This window comes from Pseudochaenichthys georgianus, chromosome 15 (genome assembly GCF_902827115.2).
Source record: "Pseudochaenichthys georgianus chromosome 15, fPseGeo1.2, whole genome shotgun sequence".
NCBI lineage: Eukaryota > Metazoa > Chordata > Actinopteri > Perciformes > Channichthyidae > Pseudochaenichthys > Pseudochaenichthys georgianus.
This window is the reverse complement of record NC_047517.1, coordinates 25161044-25184331: the sequence shown is the minus strand read 5'-3', so window position 1 is coordinate 25184331 and position 23288 is coordinate 25161044. Positions and strand designations below refer to the sequence as shown.

Below are 23288 nucleotides of genomic sequence, written 5' to 3'. Positions count from 1 at the left end.
GGGCCACAGTATTACCTGGGTTAAATTCTTGATTCTCCTGCTCACATCCTCTGCTTGCTGACACGTGATCAAAGCTCTGATAGCAGTTATCTTTCAAAATAACCAGAACGATCTTGTTAGACAAAAAAAAGCCTCTTCCTGGTCAGTCATTAACAAATGATTAGAGGCAAAGCACACAAACTCAGAGAGGAGTCAGTGTCACGTGTGTTCACGTAACAAGTGTGGTGTCATGAGTGTTTTCATCCTGGTGCACAGTAGTTCTGCCAAAATAAACAGAGGTGTCTCTTCAGAGGTCACACACTGTGCCGTCAAACTGGCTCATGTGGTTTAATCTAGATCTGTTTTTCACATTAACCTGTCCCTGACCTCTGACCCTTTGTCTTCTACGACAGGCCACTTCTAAGTAGATTTGAGTGCGCTCAAACCAAATAATGTCACAGTATGCTTTCTAACAAAACCTTGATTTTAGAGTGAGCTATCACCGTCTGGCACTGCAAAAAGGAATAGCAGAGCTTGTGAGCCACATGAAAAGGTTCAGCTGTGTTCAGATTACAGACCCATTGTTTCCACAGGCTCCTGTTTGTGAGCATCTCTTGCACACACAGTGCAATACGCTCCCTGATATTACACTGAAACACAGGCACGGCACGCGGCTGCGTGTTCAGAACGCAGCCGCCAGACTTCTCACCCACACTAAATCATGGCACCATATCACCCCGGTCCTCAATGAACTACACTGGCTTCCCGTTACTCACCGCATCAACTACAAACTCCTGGTCCTTACCTATAAAGCCCTCCACCATCTGGCCCCCCCGTACCTCACTGACCTTCTCATCCCCTACCATCCTCCCCGGACCCTCAGATCCACCTCGGCCGGCCTGCTTTCCACCCCCACTGCCAATCTCCGGAGCTTTGGAGACAGAGCCTTCTCTGTGGCCGCCCCAAAACTCTGGAACTCCCTCCCCCAAGACCTCCGTGAGTCCGAGTCCCTCACTCTGTTCCAGTCCCGCCTCAAAACCCATCTTTTCACCTCTCTTTATCCGTAAAACACCCCCCCACTCATTTTCGACCTCCTCCTGACTGCCACTGTGTTTTGTTTTGTCGTTTTTGTTGTTTTTTCTTAGTCTGTTGTCTACCTGCCCTAGCTATCGGAGAGACACATCTTCATTATTTGATCTTCTCTCAGGAAATGGCTCAGTATTTTCTGCAGTTGTGTACCGAGACAAGAGCCTCAGGCTGGGACTTTGATGGAAAAGAGCATTTAGACAGGTGACTGTCTGCTCCAAATGCAATTACGGTCAGTAATGGAAAGTTACTAAATGCATGGTACTGTACAGAAGTACACATTTGAAATATTTTTTATGGTACTTTGAACTACTTTCCACCTCATTTCAGAGGGAAATAGTGTACTCTTAACTTCAAGACATTTATTCCACCTGTAGTTGACAATTTTGTTGATTAGTATGCAAAGTATTATGCATTTCTAAAGCATAACAACACAGCACTAAGTAGTAGACATAGCTTCACCTCAACAAGCTTGCATTAGAAGTCTGCTCATTTTATAATAAAAGGCATTATGTAGCAACAATTAAATATAATAAAAAAAACTAAACATCAGTTTTTTGTGCAACATCTTAATTTTCATAATTAACTATTGCAGTCGCATAGTAATTTAAAACAATTGCCTTTTGAAATGTAATGCAGTAAAAGGATGAAATTGGGTTACAGTACTTGAAAACAAATGTACTTATTTTAAGTGGAGTGTTACGTCCCCTGGAGTGTTACGTCCCCTACTAGACTTTATGTATTTATGGCGCATTTCCACTGCAGGGCCTCGCACGGCATAGTACGGTATAGTTCACTTTATGCTGCGTTTCCATTACAGTTTAGGAACTGGGGTAGTAACTATAGTAACGCAATGTAGGCGGATATGTGACGTCATTTTCAATGCGAAACACAAAACCAACATCAGCCGTTAGCTGTTAGCCCTCAGAGCTCACAGCTCCTCATATCTGTTCAGAAACTAGACAAAAGTTAAACAAGTACAAACCACAGACTGTCTGTGTCATGGCGAATACAGTCGCTGGTTTATTTATGTCTGTATAGGCCGTTGTTGTGAGTGTGGACGGTTGGAGCATATACTGCGTTAGCTTAGCCGATCTCCATTCAGAAAACACACATTTTAAAAGGTTTTTCGCCTGCCGTCTGTCTGCAGACTTGTCAAAGCATTAATCCATGGGTTTTACTAACCGGTATCAGTATGTTGTTACTTCGGCATCATTTTGAAACGTGTATTACAATTAAATCACAGTAAAATATGTTCATGTTGTTGTAGTTGCCAGCGATTCTCTTCTCTCACTAGTTTAGCATACTCAGCCCGGTTGTTGGCCCGGAAAGAACCTCGATTTTGGAGAGCCAGAAAACAGTGAAAAAGTACCCGCTAGCCGGAACTACGCCAAGTGGGAACGCATCCAAAAACGGGCCGGGCACAGCACGCTGTAGTGGAAATGCGCCAAAGTCACTTTCCGCACGAGAATTTACATTAATGTAAGACCAAAGAAAGCAGCAAAATATAGAACCATCAAATATTTGGCATTTTTTGCTTGAAAATGTATTAAAACCATTGATCCATATAAACAAATTAAATTAACCAACAACTAATTGCTGAAGCTCTGCATGTTTTACGTTCATATGTCATGGTTTCTAGTTAAATATATAATGAACAAGCTAACTTTGCTCAGAACATGATGTAAACAGGAATAGTTGCATCATTTTTTTTTCAGTTGACAACAACAACAACCTTTCTCTCCCTCTGTCCATAGGCTGCCCTGACCTGGCCGGGTCCCAGACAGAGCTGTCCCGGAGGGTGACGGGGGAGGGGGTCCCCCTAATTAAGGTCTTCTAGCTCCCATACAACATTTGATCCACAAAAGCAGAGCTGAAAGCCAAAGTGATGACAGTAATCACACACTGAAGCATCACACTGTACACAAGTGGTTAACAAGCAGTTTCCACAAGCTGTGAAGACCCTCCCATCATCCACTCCCCCCTGGACATGGACTGTCCTATGGATTCCAAAAGTGTGTGTGTGTGTGCATGCGTGTGTGTGTACGGTGTGTGTGTTCTCTTGACCATATATATTGGGCCATGTGGACACAGACGTGGAGTTTTGTAAAATAGACTGTGTAGTGGCTGCAGGGCTGTTTGCCTCCCTTATTACATTTCTCTCTCAAAGAAGAGCTAGCAGGAATATAAAGCACCTTCAGATCTCTCTGAGCTGCTTGTGGAAGGAACTGAGGAATCTCTTCTCCCTGAGACTCTATCTGACTACCTGGCCCTGCAGAAAAAATGAGTGACAGCCTGGACGATGGCTCTTTCATGTTCACGTCGGAGTCCGTAGGAGAGGGACATCCAGGTGAGTCTCCAATCAACTTTAACTACCTTTGGGTTAAACTGGGACACTGAAACTGAAGCGTGTGAAAGTGTTTACTAAGATATGTCACACCTTGGCCAAGTCTGTTGTAATACCAGTCTTAAGGAACCATATCTTTATTTGTTTCTGTATACAGAGGAATATGTTAACCATTTTACTAAAACTGCAAATAAGGACATGTAATGTATACAAATAAACATCACACAAGTTAGATGTCAAGACCAAAATAGCTCCACAGTGCTTTTCTGTCCAAGCATGGTTGGTATTCCATTCACAGCAACATGTGTTTACTGCCCCTCTCTCAAACTCTCACTTATGGGCAGCAGGAAATAAATGTGTGTGACGGTGGTGTAAGGTTACACGCTGGAGTAAAAGTATCTCTTTTTTGTGTGCACCATGCTGGGATACAACTGCCAAGTACAAAAATGCGAGTACATTGCTGCAACAGAACAAAGCTGTCAGCCTTTAAAACATTTTAATGAAATGTTACTCAAGTCCAAAAAGTAGTGTAAATTCCATGTTGGCTATACTTACATTTAAGTCCACCCTATTTAGCATTTATCAGCAATATGTCCATATTAACAACATGGTTTGTAACGGTCTGATAACGATTGATTTAGCAGATGTATTTTGACTGCTACATTTTTAATGGCATTTGCAAAAAATATAGGTGCATTAGGTATTTTTAGATGCTTAACTCTAGTACAGTTTTTACATGCTTTAAACGTTTGTAAACTGTTCATAGATGCTCAATAGTGTGCCCTGAGAAAGATTGTCCAACCAGAAACCATTAAAGCTAAAAATGTGCTCTACCCTCTAAAGTTCTGCTTTTAGACCACCCTCAACTTGTGTTGTAATCATTTCACAAATATGTTACAAAGTCCTCTTTACTAAATCGATAATCAGTAAACTTAGCAGAGTAAAAACAGGTTGGGCAGCTTTACACACACTGACAGAAAAAGTGACAACTTTAAGCTCCAATTATTGAAAACAAATGATTAATTTTCAAAAATGATATTAATCACATTACAATTTTTCATTATTAATTGTAAGGGAAAGGTTTGAAACATGGCAAAAGAGAGGGCTACGTCTTTAGTGTGTAAAATATCATACTTGTAATCTGTATATCATCGAGTAGACGTAACTTTAAGTCGTTCAGGTCTTTAATAACGTTCACAAAAGAATGAAAGATGTTAACCAAAGTGGAATACCTAGTTACCAGTGATAAGAAATTGAAAGAAAAGCCAAAATGCATGATAACCCAAAACCAACAAATATATTAGAGGATCTTTTTAGCATGCAGCTTGTCTAACGGGAGTACTGTGAAGAAAAGCAGATGGCACTTTTTCTAGAAAACATGGCAAGACCAACATTTTCATACCTTTTTGTTCACTACAGATGCAATTTACTAGCAGTAGGTTAATAAGGCATTTAATCACCGAGCAGCTTAAATATAAAAGTAAAAGGTTTAACACTTTACATCCCGCGTTTAGCACATTCACAAAGGTGTGTGGCCTTGGTGGAGAGCGGCAGCACACAGCGTTGGTTTGATAACACCTCGAGGTCTGGGCTGTTCCCACAGATAGGGAACTTGTTGGACTGAAAGACATGTAGACATACACCTGCACACAACTGCAAAGTCAACCTACAGTAAAGATTAAAACAATCAAATGTTTTTGGATTTGGCGTGACCACATCACCCCAATTCTCCCCTCAATACACTGGCTTCCAATTCAGTTCCGAATTGATTTTAAAATCCTTTTATTTGTTTTCAAAGCCCTAAATGGGCTGGCTCCTGCCTATATAGCCGAACTCCTCCAGCGCTACACCCCAGCCAGAGCTTTAAGGTCTGCTGACCAGCTGCTGCTGGTAGTGCCCAAGACCAGGCTCAAAACCTGAGGTCACCGAGCCTTCGCAGCAGCTGGCCTCAGGCTCTGGAATAGTCTACCCCTCCATGTGAGGTCGGCCGAGACACTAGGGGTTTCTAAATCCTCACTAAAGACTCACTTCTTCTCCCTGGCCTTCGAGTCAGAGCGGAGCATGACACCTGACTATTCCCTGTGTTTTTGTTTTTTATATTTCTGTTGTAAATTATTGTCTTTTATTGTGATTGTAGTAATGTGTTTTTATTACACGTACAGCACTTTGGCTCGACCAAAAATCGTTTTGAAATGTGCTATATAAATAAAACTTGATTTGATTTGGATTGCTCCATATTTGTTCTCAGGGTCGTGTTGAGTCGATGCAACCAGGTGTGTGTTGTTGTTTCTGATGTAACGCGTGTGTGTTGCATTGCCTCAGCAGGAGGGCAGAGAGAAAGATGAATGGAGCTGTTTGAGATGCATTATCCTGCTGCTGCACTCAAATCCAACATGTTCGTTTGGAAATATAAATATTTAACCTTTAAGATATAAATCAGCAAAACTTACAGTTATTATGCTACAATATATATTGTTTTTTCTGTTCTGCAAATAATGGAATCTATTGCTTCAGAATCTCATATAAACTGGTGGCCTTTATGTTAACCTGCTTGTTTTTCTCTACAGACAAGATCTGTGACCAGATCAGTGATGCTGTCCTGGACGCTCACCTGAAGCAGGACCCAGATGCCAAAGTGGCCTGTGGTGAGTGTATGAGATATTCTATGTCGATCAAGAACATATAAATAAAGTTGCAGACAAAACTAGCAGAACACATTTTTTGTATCCATAGTTATGGATTGTGACAAAAAACTACAAGATCCAATAATATCCCAGTACAAGTAAATGTCCTGAATTCAAAATGTTAATTAATAACAGAATATTAATCAGCAAAATGTATTTAAAGTATCAAAAGTAACGATAATGGTTTCCACCTCTTACTATGCATTATGGCTTATTAAACTGGACATCAGAACAAGTGGTTTTGTTTTTTGAACATGGGCACTGAGGTTAAGGTTCATCAATAACTTAACTTGTTTATTAGATATTATTTTAAGGACAAAGGGCAACATTTGGTAAGTTTTGAAAAAGATGAGTGTAAACAAACATCATTGTTTTTGCTGAGATTATTTATTCTATCTCAATATCTATCTCACCTCTGAGTGTCTGAGTGTCTGAAGATTACCTCTCAGCAGAGCGACGCTGTGTGTGTTCTGATAACTGCAATCATGCCGGTTATTGCGTTGCAAAAATAGACCCATGAATAGATGTTCAGGTTTTTAAACGCATATGTAATGTATTGATTTGACAGAGACGGTGTGTAAGACTGGCATGGTGTTGCTCTGCGGAGAGATCACATCCCGGGCCAACGTGGACTACCAGAAGGTGGTGAGGGACGCCATCAAACACATCGGCTACGACAACTCTGAAAAAGGTGAGAGAACAACTTGAACGTTAAATAAAATAGAGGTAAAATATGCTCTGTGTGTCAGCCTTCTCCATCTCATTCTCTTTCCTTCCGTAGGTTTTGACTATAAGACCTGTAATGTGCTTGTGGCTCTGGAGCAGCAGAGTCCCGACATTGCTCAGGGCGTCCACATTGACAGAGAGGAGGAGGACATGGGAGCTGGGGACCAGGTACAACAACAATACAAATAATAATATATAATAAGCGACAGAAAAATAAAGTTCAACGATGCCATGTTAGCAACCTCAACCTGTTAGTAGGGCAAAGTAGGGCAATTTTTTCCCTTTAACCTTTTTAAACATGGTCGGTAGGCACTTATGGCTGGTAGGCTACAGTCTATGGTCGTGACGTATTCTTTGGTGTTCTTTGGTGTCAGTTTGGTGTGTAAGGAGCTTAAAACATCAAATGGAACCACATATGCTATTGTTACATAATGGAAATGCAGGTTAGGCTACTAATTAAATTAATTATAAATTAATTGCCTTCTTAAAGGTTGTTTTGTGTTTTTGTGTATTTTTCTTTTTGTGTTTCAATGTTTTGTATGTCTGTTTTACATTAATGGTTGAATTTAGCAATCTTTACAATCATGAATCATATTTATGCGTAACAAGTGACAGGAACATTATTTGCTATTATTTCCAGACTGGATGAATTAAAGGGTATACAAATAATTCATTTGAATATCAGGAGTCTATTGCCCAAAATGTATTTACTTCGGATATGGCTTGTTCTACATAAACCTAAAATCATCACACTCTCTGAAACTTGGCTTAGAAGTAACATTTCTGATAGTGAACTACAAATCACAAATTATTTGCTTTACAGATCTGATAGATGCACTCTAAAAACAAATGCCTTGGCTCAACAAAGAAAATCAACGCAACAGTTTGCATCGATGTTTATTGAGTTAAGACAACTTCTAATGAAATTGTCTTAAAGCAACAAAGTTATTTGAGTTAGGGGAGAAGGCTTTTCCTCTACAATTTTAATTACCACTTACTTAATAATTGGTAGCATAAACACAAGTTTTGAAGTTGATTACTCAAAAGAATAAGTTGCTCCGACTAGTTTTACCACATGATTTAAAAGGAATTTTAAGTTGTATGTACTTAATTACCATCATTGTGAACACAAGTTTTTAAGTTGACAACCATTTATAAATTAAGTTGCTCCAAATATATTGTATTCAATCGTTTTTTTTCTTAGCTTTTTCATGTTTTTGCCTTTAAAGAAAGAAATTAATTGATTCCACAACAAAAATATTAGGCAATTCACTTTTTATTTTGAACTGCAGTTGTTTATTTCAACACATGATATTTCAATCAGGAGAGACTTCATTTTGTTTGAACATTTATTGACACATGTCATAGTAAATGTTAAGTCTGTGGCGATTAGACCCCGATCCTGAAATCGTATATCTAAAGGGGGAAATGCAGCCGTGAGCATATAGGGAACCCCCCCAGGGTCATTTGATGAGGAGCTGGGATGAAGAGGGGATGTGATGAGGTCTTTGGATTAGCTCTCCTGGCACTGGATATGATGAGAGGAGGTGGATGGGGAGGAGGCGAGCGGCAGCATGAACACCTGAAATCACAGCTGACTGCAGGAGAGAGGAGAACCATTTTATAGTTTGGCTGTAGCACGTTGATTGGCTGCTGGAGAATGAAGTGAAATGTAATAGGTTAAAGAGAACGCCTGTGATGAGCTGATTATATGAATGTATATACACCCAGTCTTCCTGAAAGAACTTGCGCTGAGCTTCATTTAAATCTTGAAAAAAAAGATAAATAACACAAACTTAAATTTCCCCACAAATAATAAATAAACACATTAGCCATATTACCATGGGACATGGGGACACAGCAAATAAATGCTGCCATCACATCGAAGTTAGAGGCCTTTGCATATTTAAAACCAGTGCCAAATATGTAAAATCTGTAAAGTTTTTGTAAAACCACAGAAACAAACTCTCAATGGCCACCAATCTGCAGATCACACACATCCATTTGACAAAAGATGTAACAAAGATGTTTGCACTGCCGACAGTCATTATTTCAAACAGTATGAACACATTTAACGCAGAATGCTTGCTCATTCATTTGTTTCCCTCGACCACGATGGTTGCCATCGTATGGTCAGATCCTGGGAGGACCGGTCACTGATGAAGGCGATATTCATGTCCTTTTGAAGCACATTAAATAATAGGTTAGCACATAAGAGATAATGAATTAGGTAATTGCATACTTTTTAAACTCTTAGCTAATTCAGAGCCATTATTACCAGCTGCTAAAGCAACGCTGGTATTGTTTTCCCCTATTGAGTCTGCATGTGTGTGTCGTCATGGCAATGTGGTCCTGAAGACACACAGAGGTGGTTTTGAGTACTTTGCCTAGTGTTTAAATGCATGTGGACAGATTTAGTCAATCACAACCGTGCAAGTTTTAGTGTACCTTCTCATCTTTTTTGCAGGTTCCATACAATACTTGAACTGGTTAAGTGAAGAGCAGAAGCCACTTTTCAAATTGTACACAATCCTTTTCCCATGCCATTGCTGTCAACACCTATCCATGCTGAACGTTGCTAAGATATTATTGATTGGGGTGTGGCCAAACGTGCAATATGCTTCAAAATGTAACTGACAGAGAGCAGTGCTTTTGTCCTGTGTTTTTACACTGTGCTCATGGATTTTATTTTATTTCAAGATTTTTAATTACGTCGCTAAACTCCTTGAAAAGGTCCTCTTCCTTTTCTCCAAGGTACACGACAAGGCAGTGGATGGCTATAGTTCTCTGCGTACTTCAATTGTATTGTGCTATTTTTGAAAAAGGAAAAAAAGAGAAATTACCTAAATGAATATATTCTGAATGGGAGACTGCCAACCACTTGCATTTCAATGACAACTCTAAATAACGATCCTACCTCAAGAAGCATGTCCTTGATCTGCTTCACCGAGATTCATTTTGAATAAAAAGCGATATCACAATAGTAACCAAAGTATTTTTACGCTCACAGTAGCCTCTACTACTTTATATCCTCTCACATAACTATTCACAGTTCAAAGAATGCTAATTTTGGTCAAACAGCAATTTGCCTATACAGTGCAACTACAAGGCTATCTACTGTATTTGAATGACAAAAGATGACACTCACCTTAAAATGTCCTTTGTATATTTCTATTTGTCTTAACTGTCGGAACTTGTCCAGGCATGTTAAGTGGGAGTGGACTTGAAATCCTTAACTCAAGGTGTAGAACAATTAAGTTATCAAGTCAATTGCATTACTTACTACAACTTGAATTTTGTTTTAAGTCAATTAACGCAGAAATCAGAGTTCAAATTACACACAATATTAAGTCGATGTAATTACCAACATTATTACGTCAACACAACTTAGAAATTAATGTTTGCAACTTAAAATGTTTATCTAAATCAATTAACTCACATTTTTATCTTGCAACCATGCATTTAATTAAGTGGAGGTGAAAGATCGCCTGAATTCGTTTTTAGAGTGTGCAGCAGGGGTGGAGGTGTGGCTATTAATGTCTCCTCTGACCTTGTGACTGAGCTAATTGCTACTTCTATAGTGACTCTACATTTTGAATGCAATTTTCTTAAAATCATTTTTCATGAAAATAAATGCTTAAAGGTGGGGTAGGTAAGTTTCAGAAACCGGCTCGAGATACACTTTTTGTTATATTCCATGGAATGCTCTTAACATCCCGATAGCAATGAATATCTTAAGTGCTTTGAAGAAAAATCCATAAAAAAATTGCATCTGTAGAAGCCGTAATACTGTAAAAAGTACAACCAATCCGTTTAGCCGGGTCAGCCTTCCATCGGGGCACACATTTATCTCGTGCCCTCATTGGTCATGTGCGCGTTCGTGTGTGTTGGAGGAGGGGCTCTATAAGGAAGTGGCAGATTTTCTCCGGTTGTGTATTTTCAAATTCTAGCGATCTCGAGCCGGTTTCTCAAACTTACCTACCCCACCTTTATCTATTGGTAGCATCTATAGGCCACCTTCTTCACCTGCAGAGTCTTTTAACCATATAATTGACACTATCAACTCCATTTCCTGCGGAAATGAAATAATCTTGCTTGGTGATTTCAACAAAAATTGGTTGGATAAATCATCTGATAGAGAGAAAAAACTTTTCAGTAGTCTAAATGTTAAACAGCTAATTAATGAGCCAACTCGTATCACTCTTAGAACCCAATCTCTGCTTGACTGGATACTGGTGTCACACCCTGACAGAATCTTAAAAGCTGGTGTCATGTCGGATTGCTTCAGCGATCATTCAATTGTTTATTGCGTATGGAAAATCAAATTAATTAAACTACCTCCAAAACTAGTCAAAATCAGACAATATAAAAAATTGAATGTTGATTTATTTATTAATGATGTTGTTGCCCTTAATTGGGACAGATTTCAACTAATACCTTTTGTACAAAATGCTTGGGATTTTCTGCATAAAGAGCTCACTGATGTCATGAACAAACATGCACCTGTGAGAATGGTTAAGGTCAAAGGTCAACATCTTCGTTGGATCAATTCTGAACTCATCAGTCTCTTTAGGGAAAGGGATAAAGCATGGTCGATATATCGTCATTCAAGAACTATAGCCGTTTGGGAAGTATACAGGCATCTTCGAAATCTGAGTAAAACCAAAACACGAAATGCTAAATCGAACTACTATAAAGAATCTCTCACATCGGACATTAAGAATCCCAAGCAATTTTGGATTAAAATTAAATCTATTTTAAATAAATCAAGTAAACATTCTATTAATAAAATAAAAACTGCTGATACAATAATTCATGACCCATTAATATCCATTGCCCAAATATTTAATCAGCATTTCGCTAATGTATGTTCCACACTACTATGTTGCAGTATGAGTTACTATTAGAAATACCAGTCGTCAAATAGGAGTCTTTAGGAGTCTTTTTTTTCATTCCCGTTCTCCATAAAAACTGGATGTTTCAGAGCTGCAGAAATATACCATTTACTGGTATAATATATACTCATACTGCAGTATGTTGCAGTATGAGTTACTAATAGTAACTCATACTGCAACAGTTCTTTTTCTTTTAAGAAGATTCTACCACACGAAGTTCATAATGCTATCACAGAATTAAAAGTGGATGGCAGTGCAGGACTCGATGGTATAGAAAACAGGTTCATAAAATTGGCGTCCCATATTCTCATGTACCCACTTGCTGATTTGTTCAACCTGTCTTTGTCCACCTGTGAGTTGCCGACTATTTGGAAATGTGCACGCATCATTCCACTGCATAAAGGTGGGGATTTACTTGATACAAATAATTATAGACCAATCTCTATAATCTGCTCTATTTCCAAAGTTTTGGGGAAAATAATTTATAATCAACTGTCACATTATCTCAATACTTATAATTTTTTATCTCCGGTTCAATCTGGTTTCAGGCCTAATCACAACTGCCCTACTTAAATATACGAATGACTTGTACTCTGCTGCAGATGATGGTGAACTCACAGGTGCCTTTTTTATTGACTTGACAAAAGCCTTTGATTTCGTTGATCGATATCTGCTCTTGGATAAACTTCACGGCATTGGCCTTTCTAATAATACTGTGTTATGGTTTAACTCCTACCTTCACAGTAGAAAGCAATGTGTGGTTGTTAATAGAAAACACTCTGACCTGTTGATCCAACAAAAGGGTGTACCCCAAGGATCAACTCTGGGCCCACTTCTGTTCTCTATTTACATAAATTATTTATCTTCTTGTTTAATTAATTGTTGTACTCACCTTTATGCTGATGACACTGTCATATATACACCCAAATCAGATTTTTCACAAATTCAGATCTCTCTTCAATCGGATTTTAATATCTTACAGGACTGGCTATCACACAATAAACTACTGCTTAACAAAACAAAATCTTATACCATGGTCTTTGGTACCAGGCAGAAGCTCAAATCCAAACCTAATGTAGTAATAACATGTAAGGATGGCACTTCTCTGCATAAAGTTGATAGCTTTAAATATCTTGGTGTATGGCTAGACTCTGAACTTTCATTTAAACTACATAATACAAAAAGTCAATTACGGAATCTGTGTTTTACACCGCTCTCGCAATTGTTTTACGCTCAGTGTCCGAAAGAGAATTGCTTCTCAACTTATTCTTCCGATTATGGACTATTGTGATGTTGTCTACCAAAATGCACATAAATCAGATCTTGCTCCACTCAACATAGCCTACAACAGACTATGCAGATTTGTTCTTGGTTGTCCTTTTCGTACACATCACTGCACAATGTATAACCAACTTAAATGGCCTTCTTTAAATGTAAGAAGACACACGCATTGGCTTCAGCTGATATTTAAATGCATTTATCTTAACTATCCCCCTTATTTAAAGCAGTATTTCGTACCCTACTCGTCAAATCATCAAGTTAGACATTCTGTTCAGATTTATTTCTCTGTCCCCTCTGCAAAAAAATTGATTGGCAGAGGAGCGTTCATTTTCAAAGCCCCAACAGACCGGAATACTTTACCTGCTGCTATTAGATCTCTTGTGTAAGGGAAACTTCTGTATAGCAATGCAGTGGGAGTCACCGACTCAGGAAAGAGGCACGGGAAGAGCAGGAGCTTTAATGTCAAACACTGATGGTTTATTTGGAGCTTCGGCCGGAGAATTCACATCACAAGTCACAGCAGCCACGATCTGACTGCACGGAAGAGTTGCCACGTCAATTCTGAATAACTCTACCCCAGACCCATGTTGTATTTAGCTAGTTCCGAGAGCATCATCAACATGCTGCATAACAAGATAAAATCATAACACCTCTATCAGCTGACGTCAACATGCAGGAACATAGAATCATAACACCTCTATCAGCTGACGCCAACAGGCAGGAACAGGGAGACAGAACACTGAGAGCACAGAAGCCAAGGTTACGAGGTGCGTGTGCTCAGCCAGGACAGTTTGAACTGATAAACTGGGTCAAAGTTATGGGCCTTGGAAAATATTCTCCAACATCTTGCATCATTGGGTTTAGTTAAACATGCATTGTTATCTCACTTTCATCTGGTCTGTACTTGTTATTAACTGATATTGATCAAACTGATTTGCTCGACTGTCTCAAATTGTAAAGATTGTGTGCATTGCTTGAATTTGACTTAACAGACAGTATGTGGTTTGTCTTGTGTGTCATGTTTTGCTTTTTGTCTTTTTGCTTATGTATGTCTGTAAGTTGTTGCTATTGTCGGGACCCCCTTGAAAACGAGATGGTGCATCTCAAGGGGTTTATCCCAATGAATAAAAATGTCTTTATAATTGTTTAATGCTACATTTATTTTTAAAAAATGCATGAGTGCACTTTTTATTTATTATCTCAGCCTATATCTGACTCTTCAGACACCACAGAGAAGAACAATGAATATCAATGCTTTTTAATATCGTCTACCTTTAAAAAAAGATTATTTCAAGATTGCTATTTCAAGATTGCTATTTCTTCTATGGCGATCTTTTTCATTATACAGTATACATCTTCTGTTTAAGTTCTGTCGCTCTCTCTCTGCAGGGTCTGATGTTTGGATATGCCACAGATGAGACTGAGGAGTGCATGCCTCTCACCATCGTCTTAGCTCACAAACTCAACTCAAAGATGGCTGAACTCAGACGCGACGGCTCCGTCCCCTGGCTGCGCCCTGACTCTAAAACACAGGTGGGTTTATGAATTGTATTACAAGACTTGCAACATTTTGCCTCACAGTATGTCTTCTGTGTAACAGTTTTTTGTTTCTACTCCGGATTTCTTCCGAGAGTTTTGTTAAGATACCAGCAGAAAAAAACATCGACCTTAGGTGTCTAATGCCTTTGTGTCCCTGCCGGTTAATATAAGTTGATATAAAGTCAGTCAAGAGATGGTAGGTAAAATATTAAAATAGAGAACACATTTGGTTAAGCACATATATATTTATTGACAAAGGGATATTAAGGAATTTACTATGTAGTCAGCTTGCCAATGCAGATGCACTCATTTTCTATGATTTTCTATCAGACGATATCAGGCCTAACTCTCATTCAAGTTTCAAGTGAGGATCTGCAAAGGAAAATAAATAGCAGCGGTAAAAACTTGGTTAAATCAGAGTAAAATGGAGAGAACTACAGATCAGTCAGTAATTATAATAAACACCAACTGTTTTCTTGTGTGTCCCACAGGTGACGGTACATTATGACCAGAAGAACGGAGCTGTGATCCCCAAGAGAGTTCACACCATCGTAATCTCCGTCCAGCACGACGATTTTGTTACTTTGGAGGAACAGAAGAAGGTCCTCAAGGAGAAGGTAGAGCCTCATAAGCACACCTGATCGGCCTCTGATGAAAGCACCTCTTTGGTTTTAATGTTGCATTGATTTGTTCAGGTGATCGACGCTGTGGTTCCTGCTAAATATTTGGACGACAAGACCATCTACCACCTCCAGCCCAGCGGTCGCTTCGTCATTGGAGGACCTCAGGTGAACATCACACACATCTGCTTATTCCGATCAGTAAACAATCAAACACTTAAGAAATCACCACTGATTTTTACTCATCTTACCCTATTTTTCTTTTGTTTCATTTATTTGTACTTATTTATTCAATATCATACATGAACATCATCCATTCTACATACAACAAAGTCCAGGGGCAGACATACAAAGCAACAAAACATTATACATAAAGTAAAGAAAAAAGAAAAATACGTTTTAATAATTCAGATTAAATGTTTTTTAAATATCAAATTAGTTTTGATTGCCTTCTTATTCCTAATGTTTTTAATAGTGCTAATTTATTGTTTAAATTCTTGATAGAAATTTTCAAAAAATTGGTTTGGAGTCAGCCCACTTCTTTTGATGGATATGAAATTTCCCTAGAAATGCAATTAACTGGATAACATCTGCATCCATACCATCAGCCCTGAAGTACATAACACCTTCCCTTCTTTCTTCAACAGGGTGATGCTGGTGTGACAGGCAGGAAGATCATTGTGGACACATACGGAGGTTGGGGCGCTCACGGTGGTGGAGCTTTCTCCGGTAAAGACTTCTCAAAGGTGGACCGCTCTGCTGCCTACGCTGCTCGCTGGGTGGCCAAGTCTCTGGTCAAAGCTAACCTCTGCAGGAGAGTTTTGGTTCAGGTGAGCGTACAGCGTCAATATTTCACCCATCTAAAAATGGATGAGGGAGTAAAGGCTGTAGATGTGGTGTTTGAAGCATTAACGGGCTGATCTTTGACCTTTCTGGATGTGTTACAGGTGTCTTATGCTATCGGAGTGGCACAGCCTCTGTCCATCTCCGTGTTCACCTACGGTTCCTCCGAGAAATCAGAGTCAGAGCTGCTGCGGATTGTCAACAAGAACTTTGATCTGCGGCCAGGAGTCATTGTTAGGTAAACATTACTATGACCTTTGTATCCTCCTTATGCAAGACTGTGTTAAGCTGCTACATTTGAAGCCGCCTAGTCCGATGGCCTAGGACTAGGTTTCTGTTTGGGGCAAAATCTGGGGTTACGTACTGTAACCCAGTTTCTATGAGTATAGGCGCAGCCCTCTAAGGCTATCGCTATTGGGTAATCCCTCTGTACGTGTGCAGCACTGACAGACTTAATCCACGCCCACCTATGACGTGGGCCCCACCTACGGACTCACTTCCGTATAAATAGGAAGTATTCCCTACAATCTGCTCCCACACAAACAGCTTTTCTTCAGCTATTCGCAGAGCCAGTGGCGCCCAAACCTTAGAGGGCTGCGCCTATACTCATAGAAGCTGGGTTACAGTACGTAACCCTAGTCCTATTTCGTATATGGCCTCAAAGAGGGGGGAAAAGGGCAGCTCTCTAAGTGCCGACAGGCAGGAGAGAGGGCACGCAGTTGAGTCCCCGACATTACTCACTCTGACAGGACACTCAGTACTGAGTGTGTCAGAGAGGAATGGGAGACATCCCTCAAAATAAACACGAATAAAAGAACAGGGGGAAGACCAAGATGCTGCAGTGCAAATGTCTTCCACTGTCATTCCTCCGTGCAACGCCTCTGGTGCCGTGCGCTTTGATGTTCTCCGGGGGATCCAACCCAGAGGATAAATACGCCTGTGACACAGCCTCACCCAGCCTGTGTGACAGTCGCTGTGCCGACAGAGGCTGCCCTATTGAGCGCTCTCTGTAATGCACAAACAGACGCTGGGCATGACAGCGCGTGTACGGGACGGAGGAGATGAGATGTGGCTTCCTCCTCTGATGTGTGAGGAGGAGGAAAGAAGCCATCCAAAGGTATCACTCTCGATCTAAAAGAGCTTGTGATCACCTTTGGCATAAAAGCCGGGTTAGGGCGCAAAACAGCTGAACTGCCATCTCCTTGGATCTGGAGACATGACGGAGCCACAGAGAGAGCCGACAAATCACTCACCCTTTTAGCTGATGTCAGGGCCAAGAGCAGAGCTACTTTGGCTGACAAGAACTTTAGGGGGACCTGATCTAAAGTTTCAAATGGAGCTTTACTCAGTGCACGTAACACTAAAGCCAAAAACCAATTTAGGCGCCAAAGCGCGTGACACATGTCTGAGTCTCTGTGCTCCCCGTAGAAAACGTTTTGACAGAGGGTGACTAAACACCGTGCTGACACCAACCTACGTGGCAAGATGAAATGGCAGCAGCATATGTTTTTACCGTGCTATAAGCCAATTCCTGTCCAGCAACAGCTGGAGGAACGACAGCACGAGGCAGGGGGCCCAACGGGGTCCAGGCTTTTCCCTGCACACCACACGGAACGCTGTCCATTTGGCTGTGTAGGATGTGTGTTCAGCAGCTGCGCTGATCGAACACCTCCCTGGAGATTTATGTAGGCCGCCGCTGCTTTGTTGTCTGTTTGAATCAACATATGTTGATTGTACAGCAACGGGACGAAGTGCTGGAGCACTTTCCATACGGAGAGTAATTCCAGCACGTTTATATGGAGAGACATGCGAACCAGCCACTGTCCCCCCACTGCCTGCGACATGCATGTTCCTCAGCCTGCGAGAGATGCGTCTATTAACACTGCGATGTGTGACGTCACTCTGCTCAGGAGCACCCTCACTTCCAAAACCATGGAAGGAGGAATGTACACCATGCGTCTCCTCTGACGCACGGGGTCGATGCACAGGCGAATAAACCACCTGGAGTCTCCTCACTATGAAGGAGACCCAGGGGAATCACCACGTGACCAGCTGATATCATGTCTAACAGCTGCATCACGGAGAGGGGTGTCACCGCCCCGTGGGGTGTGAGCTGTCACTTTCTCCCCTCTCCGCTGTGAGAGTCGCGCTCATGCGGGCTGAGTTCAATTCCACTCCCAGTTAAAAAGATAACCTGGGAGGGACGAGGACAGCTCTTCTTCCAGTTGATAATGAAACCCAGGTTTGACAGATGAGATACGAACTGTATCGTCTGTAAGCCGCTTCCTCCCTTCCTGGAGCGAGCCAGCCACAGCCGGTCGTCCAGGTAAAATAACACTCTCAACCCCATTCTGAGTAGCTGCTCCAACCGTCTCCACCTGTGGAGCCAGGAATGAGAAACGCAGGAAATTGCTGTGTTTCGGGATGATGGTTACATGGAGGAATGCATCCTTCAGGATTATGGATGTGAACCAGTCTCCCTGGTGAACACTCCAGCACCTGTTTGATCGTCAGCATGGGAAAAGGCCATTCCCTTGTTGGACACTGACAGATCGAGGATGGGTCTCATTCCCCCCACCCTGTCTCCTTCGGGACCAGAAAATACCGGGAGTAAAAATCCCTGATTTTCTTCCCCATGAGGAACCCTGGAAAAAAGCTTTCTTTTAACAAGAGTTCCTGCCGCTCTGCACGGAGCGCGAGACACTGTTCCCGGGATGACAGGGTTCCCCGTATCCCGTAGAACTGCGGGGGGAGAGGCGAACTGCAGAGACTATCCTCTGCCCATCCGCCTGCTCATCCATCTGTCCATCAGACACACGTGCCGCCACCCTGAGTACCATACAGTACTCTGATAGTGCCGGGTGTACATTCTCTGGATGTGCTGTGGTTGGTGACAAACCACGCCAGAGCCCTCCACACGCTGCATTTCACACAGCTCTCAATATGTTGCCGTTTAAGAAAAGACTCGTAAACCGCGCGTTCACGCTCAACATCACTAAGGGATGAGCGGAGGTGTGTGCAGTGCTGTCCACACAATGCGTAATAATGGCCCTCCGTGGGCTTATTACGACCGTAGGAGGTACGTCTGAGACAGAGAAAAAATCCGTGCTGCCTAAACCCAAAAAGTTTAAAGGTAGACGGATTGAATAGTAAACCCTGCTGTTTTATTAACCGTTAAAGTAAAAAAAAAACAGCCGGCTTAGGCAGCGAGCCATGCTGCCAAGTAACCAATAGGCTATTGGCTATTGCATATTATCTTCCATCTGTCCATTGAACACACGCGCCGCCACTCAGCGCGCCAACCTGCTCTGGATGTGCTGTGGTTGTCATGGTGACGAGCCACGCCAGAGCCCTCCAGACGCTGCATTTCACACAGGCTCTCATTATGTCCACTGTAACACATTTTCCTGTCAAATAACAGTAAAGTGCCGGCAGTCTCTTCACAGACGCCTGCACTTCACTGTAATACCACAGTACTCATACTGTGAAATGACTTTCCAGCCTCTTACTGTACAAATAAAATACAGTATACTGCTGTATTTTTTCAATTAACAGTAAAATACTGGCAGCAGAGACGCCAGCAATACACTGAAATTATACAGTATTCATACTGTTGAACAATTTCATTCTGGTTAGGGGGCCGCCAGTAGATTAGTGTTGAAAATTGGCTGTAAAATAACAGCAATTGCTTACAGTGTTAAACTGGACACCGAGGTGCGTTCACGCTCAACACCCCTAAGGGATGAGCGGAGCTGTGTGCAGTGCTGTCCTCACTGTAATAATGGCACTCGCGGGCTCATTACGACCGTGTGTAGGAGGTAGGTTTGGGACAGAGGAGAAAAACCGAGCTGCCTAAAAACCAATAGGTTTTAAAGACAGCCGATTTATGCAGCGAGCCATGCTGCCTATAACCAACAGGTTAGGGGCAGCCGGCTTACCCGGTGGGCCTTGCTGCTTATTATTATCCATCTGTCCATCGAACACACGCATCGCCACTCTGAGTAATATTCTGAGAGCGCACTCTGGATGTGCTGTGGTTGTCATGGTGACGAGCCACGTCAGAGCCCTCGCCGCCGTTGCCCGTGAAGCAACCCAAGAGGGGCCCGGACCGAAAAGCTGCGAGGGGCCCTCCACACGCTGCATCTCACACCGGCTCTCATCCTGTCTCTGTTTAGGAGAAGGCTCGTAAACTGGACATTGAGGCGCGTTCACGCTCAAACCTGCTGAGGAATGAGCGGAGGTGTGTGCAGTGCTCTTCACACAGTGCGTAACAACAGCCCTGGGCTCATTACGACCGTGTGTAGTAGGCACATCTGGGACAGAGGAAAAAAACCATGCTGGCTTAATCAGGTTTAAACGTCAAGCCCTGCTGTCTAATAACCGCCTGGTTAAATACAGCTGGCTTGCGCCACGAGCCCTGCTGCCTGCTGACTGACAGGTTACAGCCGGCTCTTGCACCTCCACACGCTGTATTGCACAGCGGCTCTCATCATGTCGCCGTTTAGGAGAAGGCTCGTAAACCGGACATTGAGCCGCGTTCACGCTCAAACCCGCTTGAGGAATGAACGGTGTGTGGAGGCATATCTGTGACATAGGACAGCCCGTGCTGTCTAATCAACCGACAGGTTTTAAAGACAGCCGGTTTGTGCCACGAGCCCTGCTGCCTAATAACCGACAGGCTATGAGGCAGCCGCTTATGTCATCCGGAGGAGAGCTCTCCTGAACCGGGGGAACGGGGAGATCTCATTAGGCGGCTGCCTTTCCGATGATATCCGGGAGTTCCTGGAGAATACCGCCTATACGGCAGAGCCGAGATGGCGGATAGAGGGACCCGGTGGCCCCGCCCTGTCTCCCCCGTCCGGAGGAGAGGGAGGATGGGGCCGGGGGGAAATGTTTGCTTTCTAGTAAACAGCTCTGAAAAGAGCTTGTGCCGGTACAGTGCTTCTGCAACGGAGTGCTGAAGAAAAGTGGGAGCAGATTGTAGGGACTACTTCCTATTTATACGAAAGTGAGTCCGTAGGTGGGGCCCACGTTATAGGTGGGCGTGGATTAAGTCTGTCAGTGCTGCACACGTACAGAGGGATTACCCAATAGCGATAGCCTTAGAGGGCGAAGCCATATACGAAATAGAACAGACAAGTGAAAATGTGTGTTTTTCTGGTGATGTGCATTTGTGTCTACTACCACTAGGGGCCATTAGAGCTGAACATGTTCAAATTGTGCACATAGTTTCTACATTTACATTTACCGCAACTATTTTTTATTTTATGCTTCATGCATAACCACATACAATCATTTCAACATTCAGTTATGAACCAACAATTATAGCATAAGATAGTTTGCAATGCCCTTCCCTACAGAGACTCAATTGCAAAGAGCAACACAAAACAAAAACAATGATGCTCCATATAACTCATGGCGACATGTCTGATCAATATTAAATACACATGAGTTGCAGTTGATCATAGCCATAGTGTGAACAACCAGAACTACATACATTTCAAATGTTTACTAATGTAATACACTAATGTACATTTTTCACAGATTTCACAGATTTTGAAGTGACTGTTATTTTTTATATATTGATTGTTGTGCTTTTATTTATGTCTTTAATGTGTGCATATGGCTAAATGTGTCTGTTGATCGATTATATATATGCATATACATATTTGTATATATATTTGTATTTTGTATTCTTTGAGATTCTGGGAAACCGTATTTGATCTCACTGTCTGTACACACACAAACTGAAAGATTGACAATAAAGTTGACTTTTATTTTTGACAAAATTACAAAAACAATCCAGATATTATCCTGTGACATGCTTACAGTCTTCTCACCTGTGATGTTGTATTTCTTCTGTATCCTCCATAGGGAACTGAACCTGAAGAGGCCCATCTACCAGCAGACAGCCTCCTACGGCCACTTTGGTCGACCAGAGTTTACTTGGGAGATGCCCAAAAAGCTTGTGTACTAAATACTCCACCTGCTCTTCCTTGAGGCGCCTCTTTCTTGGCTACGACTGCTTCAACTGATTGGACATTTTTAAATAGGAAGAACCAAACGATAAGTACGATTAAAAGAGATGAGGATTATCATGATATGCACGAGTGGTTGTAGTCATGTAATGTAGTAGACAGGCATTGCAGAGGACATCTCAGTAACCAATCCTTTCCGCCCTGTCCTTGAACATCCAATTATTGGTGCTTTATAATGATATGGGTACAATCGCTAGTCAAAGATCTTCCCTGGTGAGGTAAAGGAACACCAGAGCAAATAGAATCCACTGAAGAGAAATATTTCTAACCCACTAGAATCAGGGTTTTACCTCAAAGCTGCAAATGTTCCTTTACTTGACCAGTATGATGTACAGAAACCACCTCAGTGCTTTATTTACTTCATCAGTGACGAACATGAATATGTACGAAGTGTAATTATTACTCAACCAAAGGCTCAGCTTTATGACTGTTCAATTCCTTTTCTAAGTCTTCATTTGTTATGTGTGCTACAGGAAGCTGTTTGCACTGTTAGCATCACTGTTGTACATCCAGACAGGTCATTATGTGGGGAGGGCTCTGATCTCTTCAACATTGTGTTACAATCAGTAAATAGCCATGCGGTTTTCACACTGCACTTCTTTTCTGTCATCCTTTCAGCCTCTGCTTGGCTGTTTTGTATTTTTTATTTTTTTTTAACCTGTAGGCCCGCTGCTGTTAAAGAGTCTATATATTTTATCAAAACACTTAGTCTTAATCAGTCTCTTCTCTTTGAAGTGGATTACCAAGCTGCACGCTGTTCAGGCTAAGCATTTAGTTCACCACTGATGTCTTACAGTTGCTGCATTTAAGACCATTTTATTATATCTGACATAATACCATGGTGTGGATGCAGATCACCTTTACCTTTGAGATAATGTTAAGTTCTCTGCAGATCTTTATTGTAAATTGAGATCCCCCTTTGTGGATTTAGATTAAAAGGATTTTTCAAATGTATTTCTCAAAAGGCATTTCGAACCTTGAATGGTAAAAGTATTTGATCAAATGAGTTCCTTCTGATAGGGTCGAGGAAGTGTGAACAGTACTCACCTCAAACCTTCATGTCTGCAGAGGTGCATACTTTGTGGCTATTGTAACAACCCGTGCTTTCTTTTACAGCCGACATTGTTTTATATTTAATGTGTTGATCTGTGTTGACTCTGTTGGTAGAGAATCTGGACAATGTAAATAATTAAACAATAAAGGAAATGAAAGATATAAATGGATTGCCCTCTTTCTTCATTACAGATAAG

General features: G+C 41.6%; 1 protein-coding gene across 2 annotated transcripts; it reads left to right on the top strand.

The window, feature by feature from the left end:
* Positions 1 to 688: 688 nt before the first annotated feature.
* Positions 689 to 23244, top strand: mat1a (methionine adenosyltransferase 1A). Of its 2 annotated transcripts, none has more exons than XM_034100039.2 (11): positions 689 to 1297; positions 2823 to 3415; positions 5980 to 6057; positions 6665 to 6787; positions 6878 to 6990; positions 14388 to 14531; positions 15029 to 15154; positions 15233 to 15325; positions 15805 to 15987; positions 16105 to 16238; positions 21875 to 23244. In XM_034100039.2, exons 2-11 carry the CDS (start codon positions 3349 to 3351, stop codon positions 21975 to 21977), a joined length of 1164 nt encoding a protein of 387 aa, XP_033955930.1. In that variant the 5' UTR covers positions 689 to 1297; positions 2823 to 3348; the 3' UTR covers positions 21978 to 23244. The 2 variants fall into 2 exon arrangements, with proteins under 2 accessions (XP_033955930.1, XP_033955931.1); XM_034100040.2 differs by lacking the exon at positions 689 to 1297 and adding an exon at positions 2464 to 2547.
* The last annotated feature ends 44 nt before the right edge of the window (positions 23245 to 23288 follow it).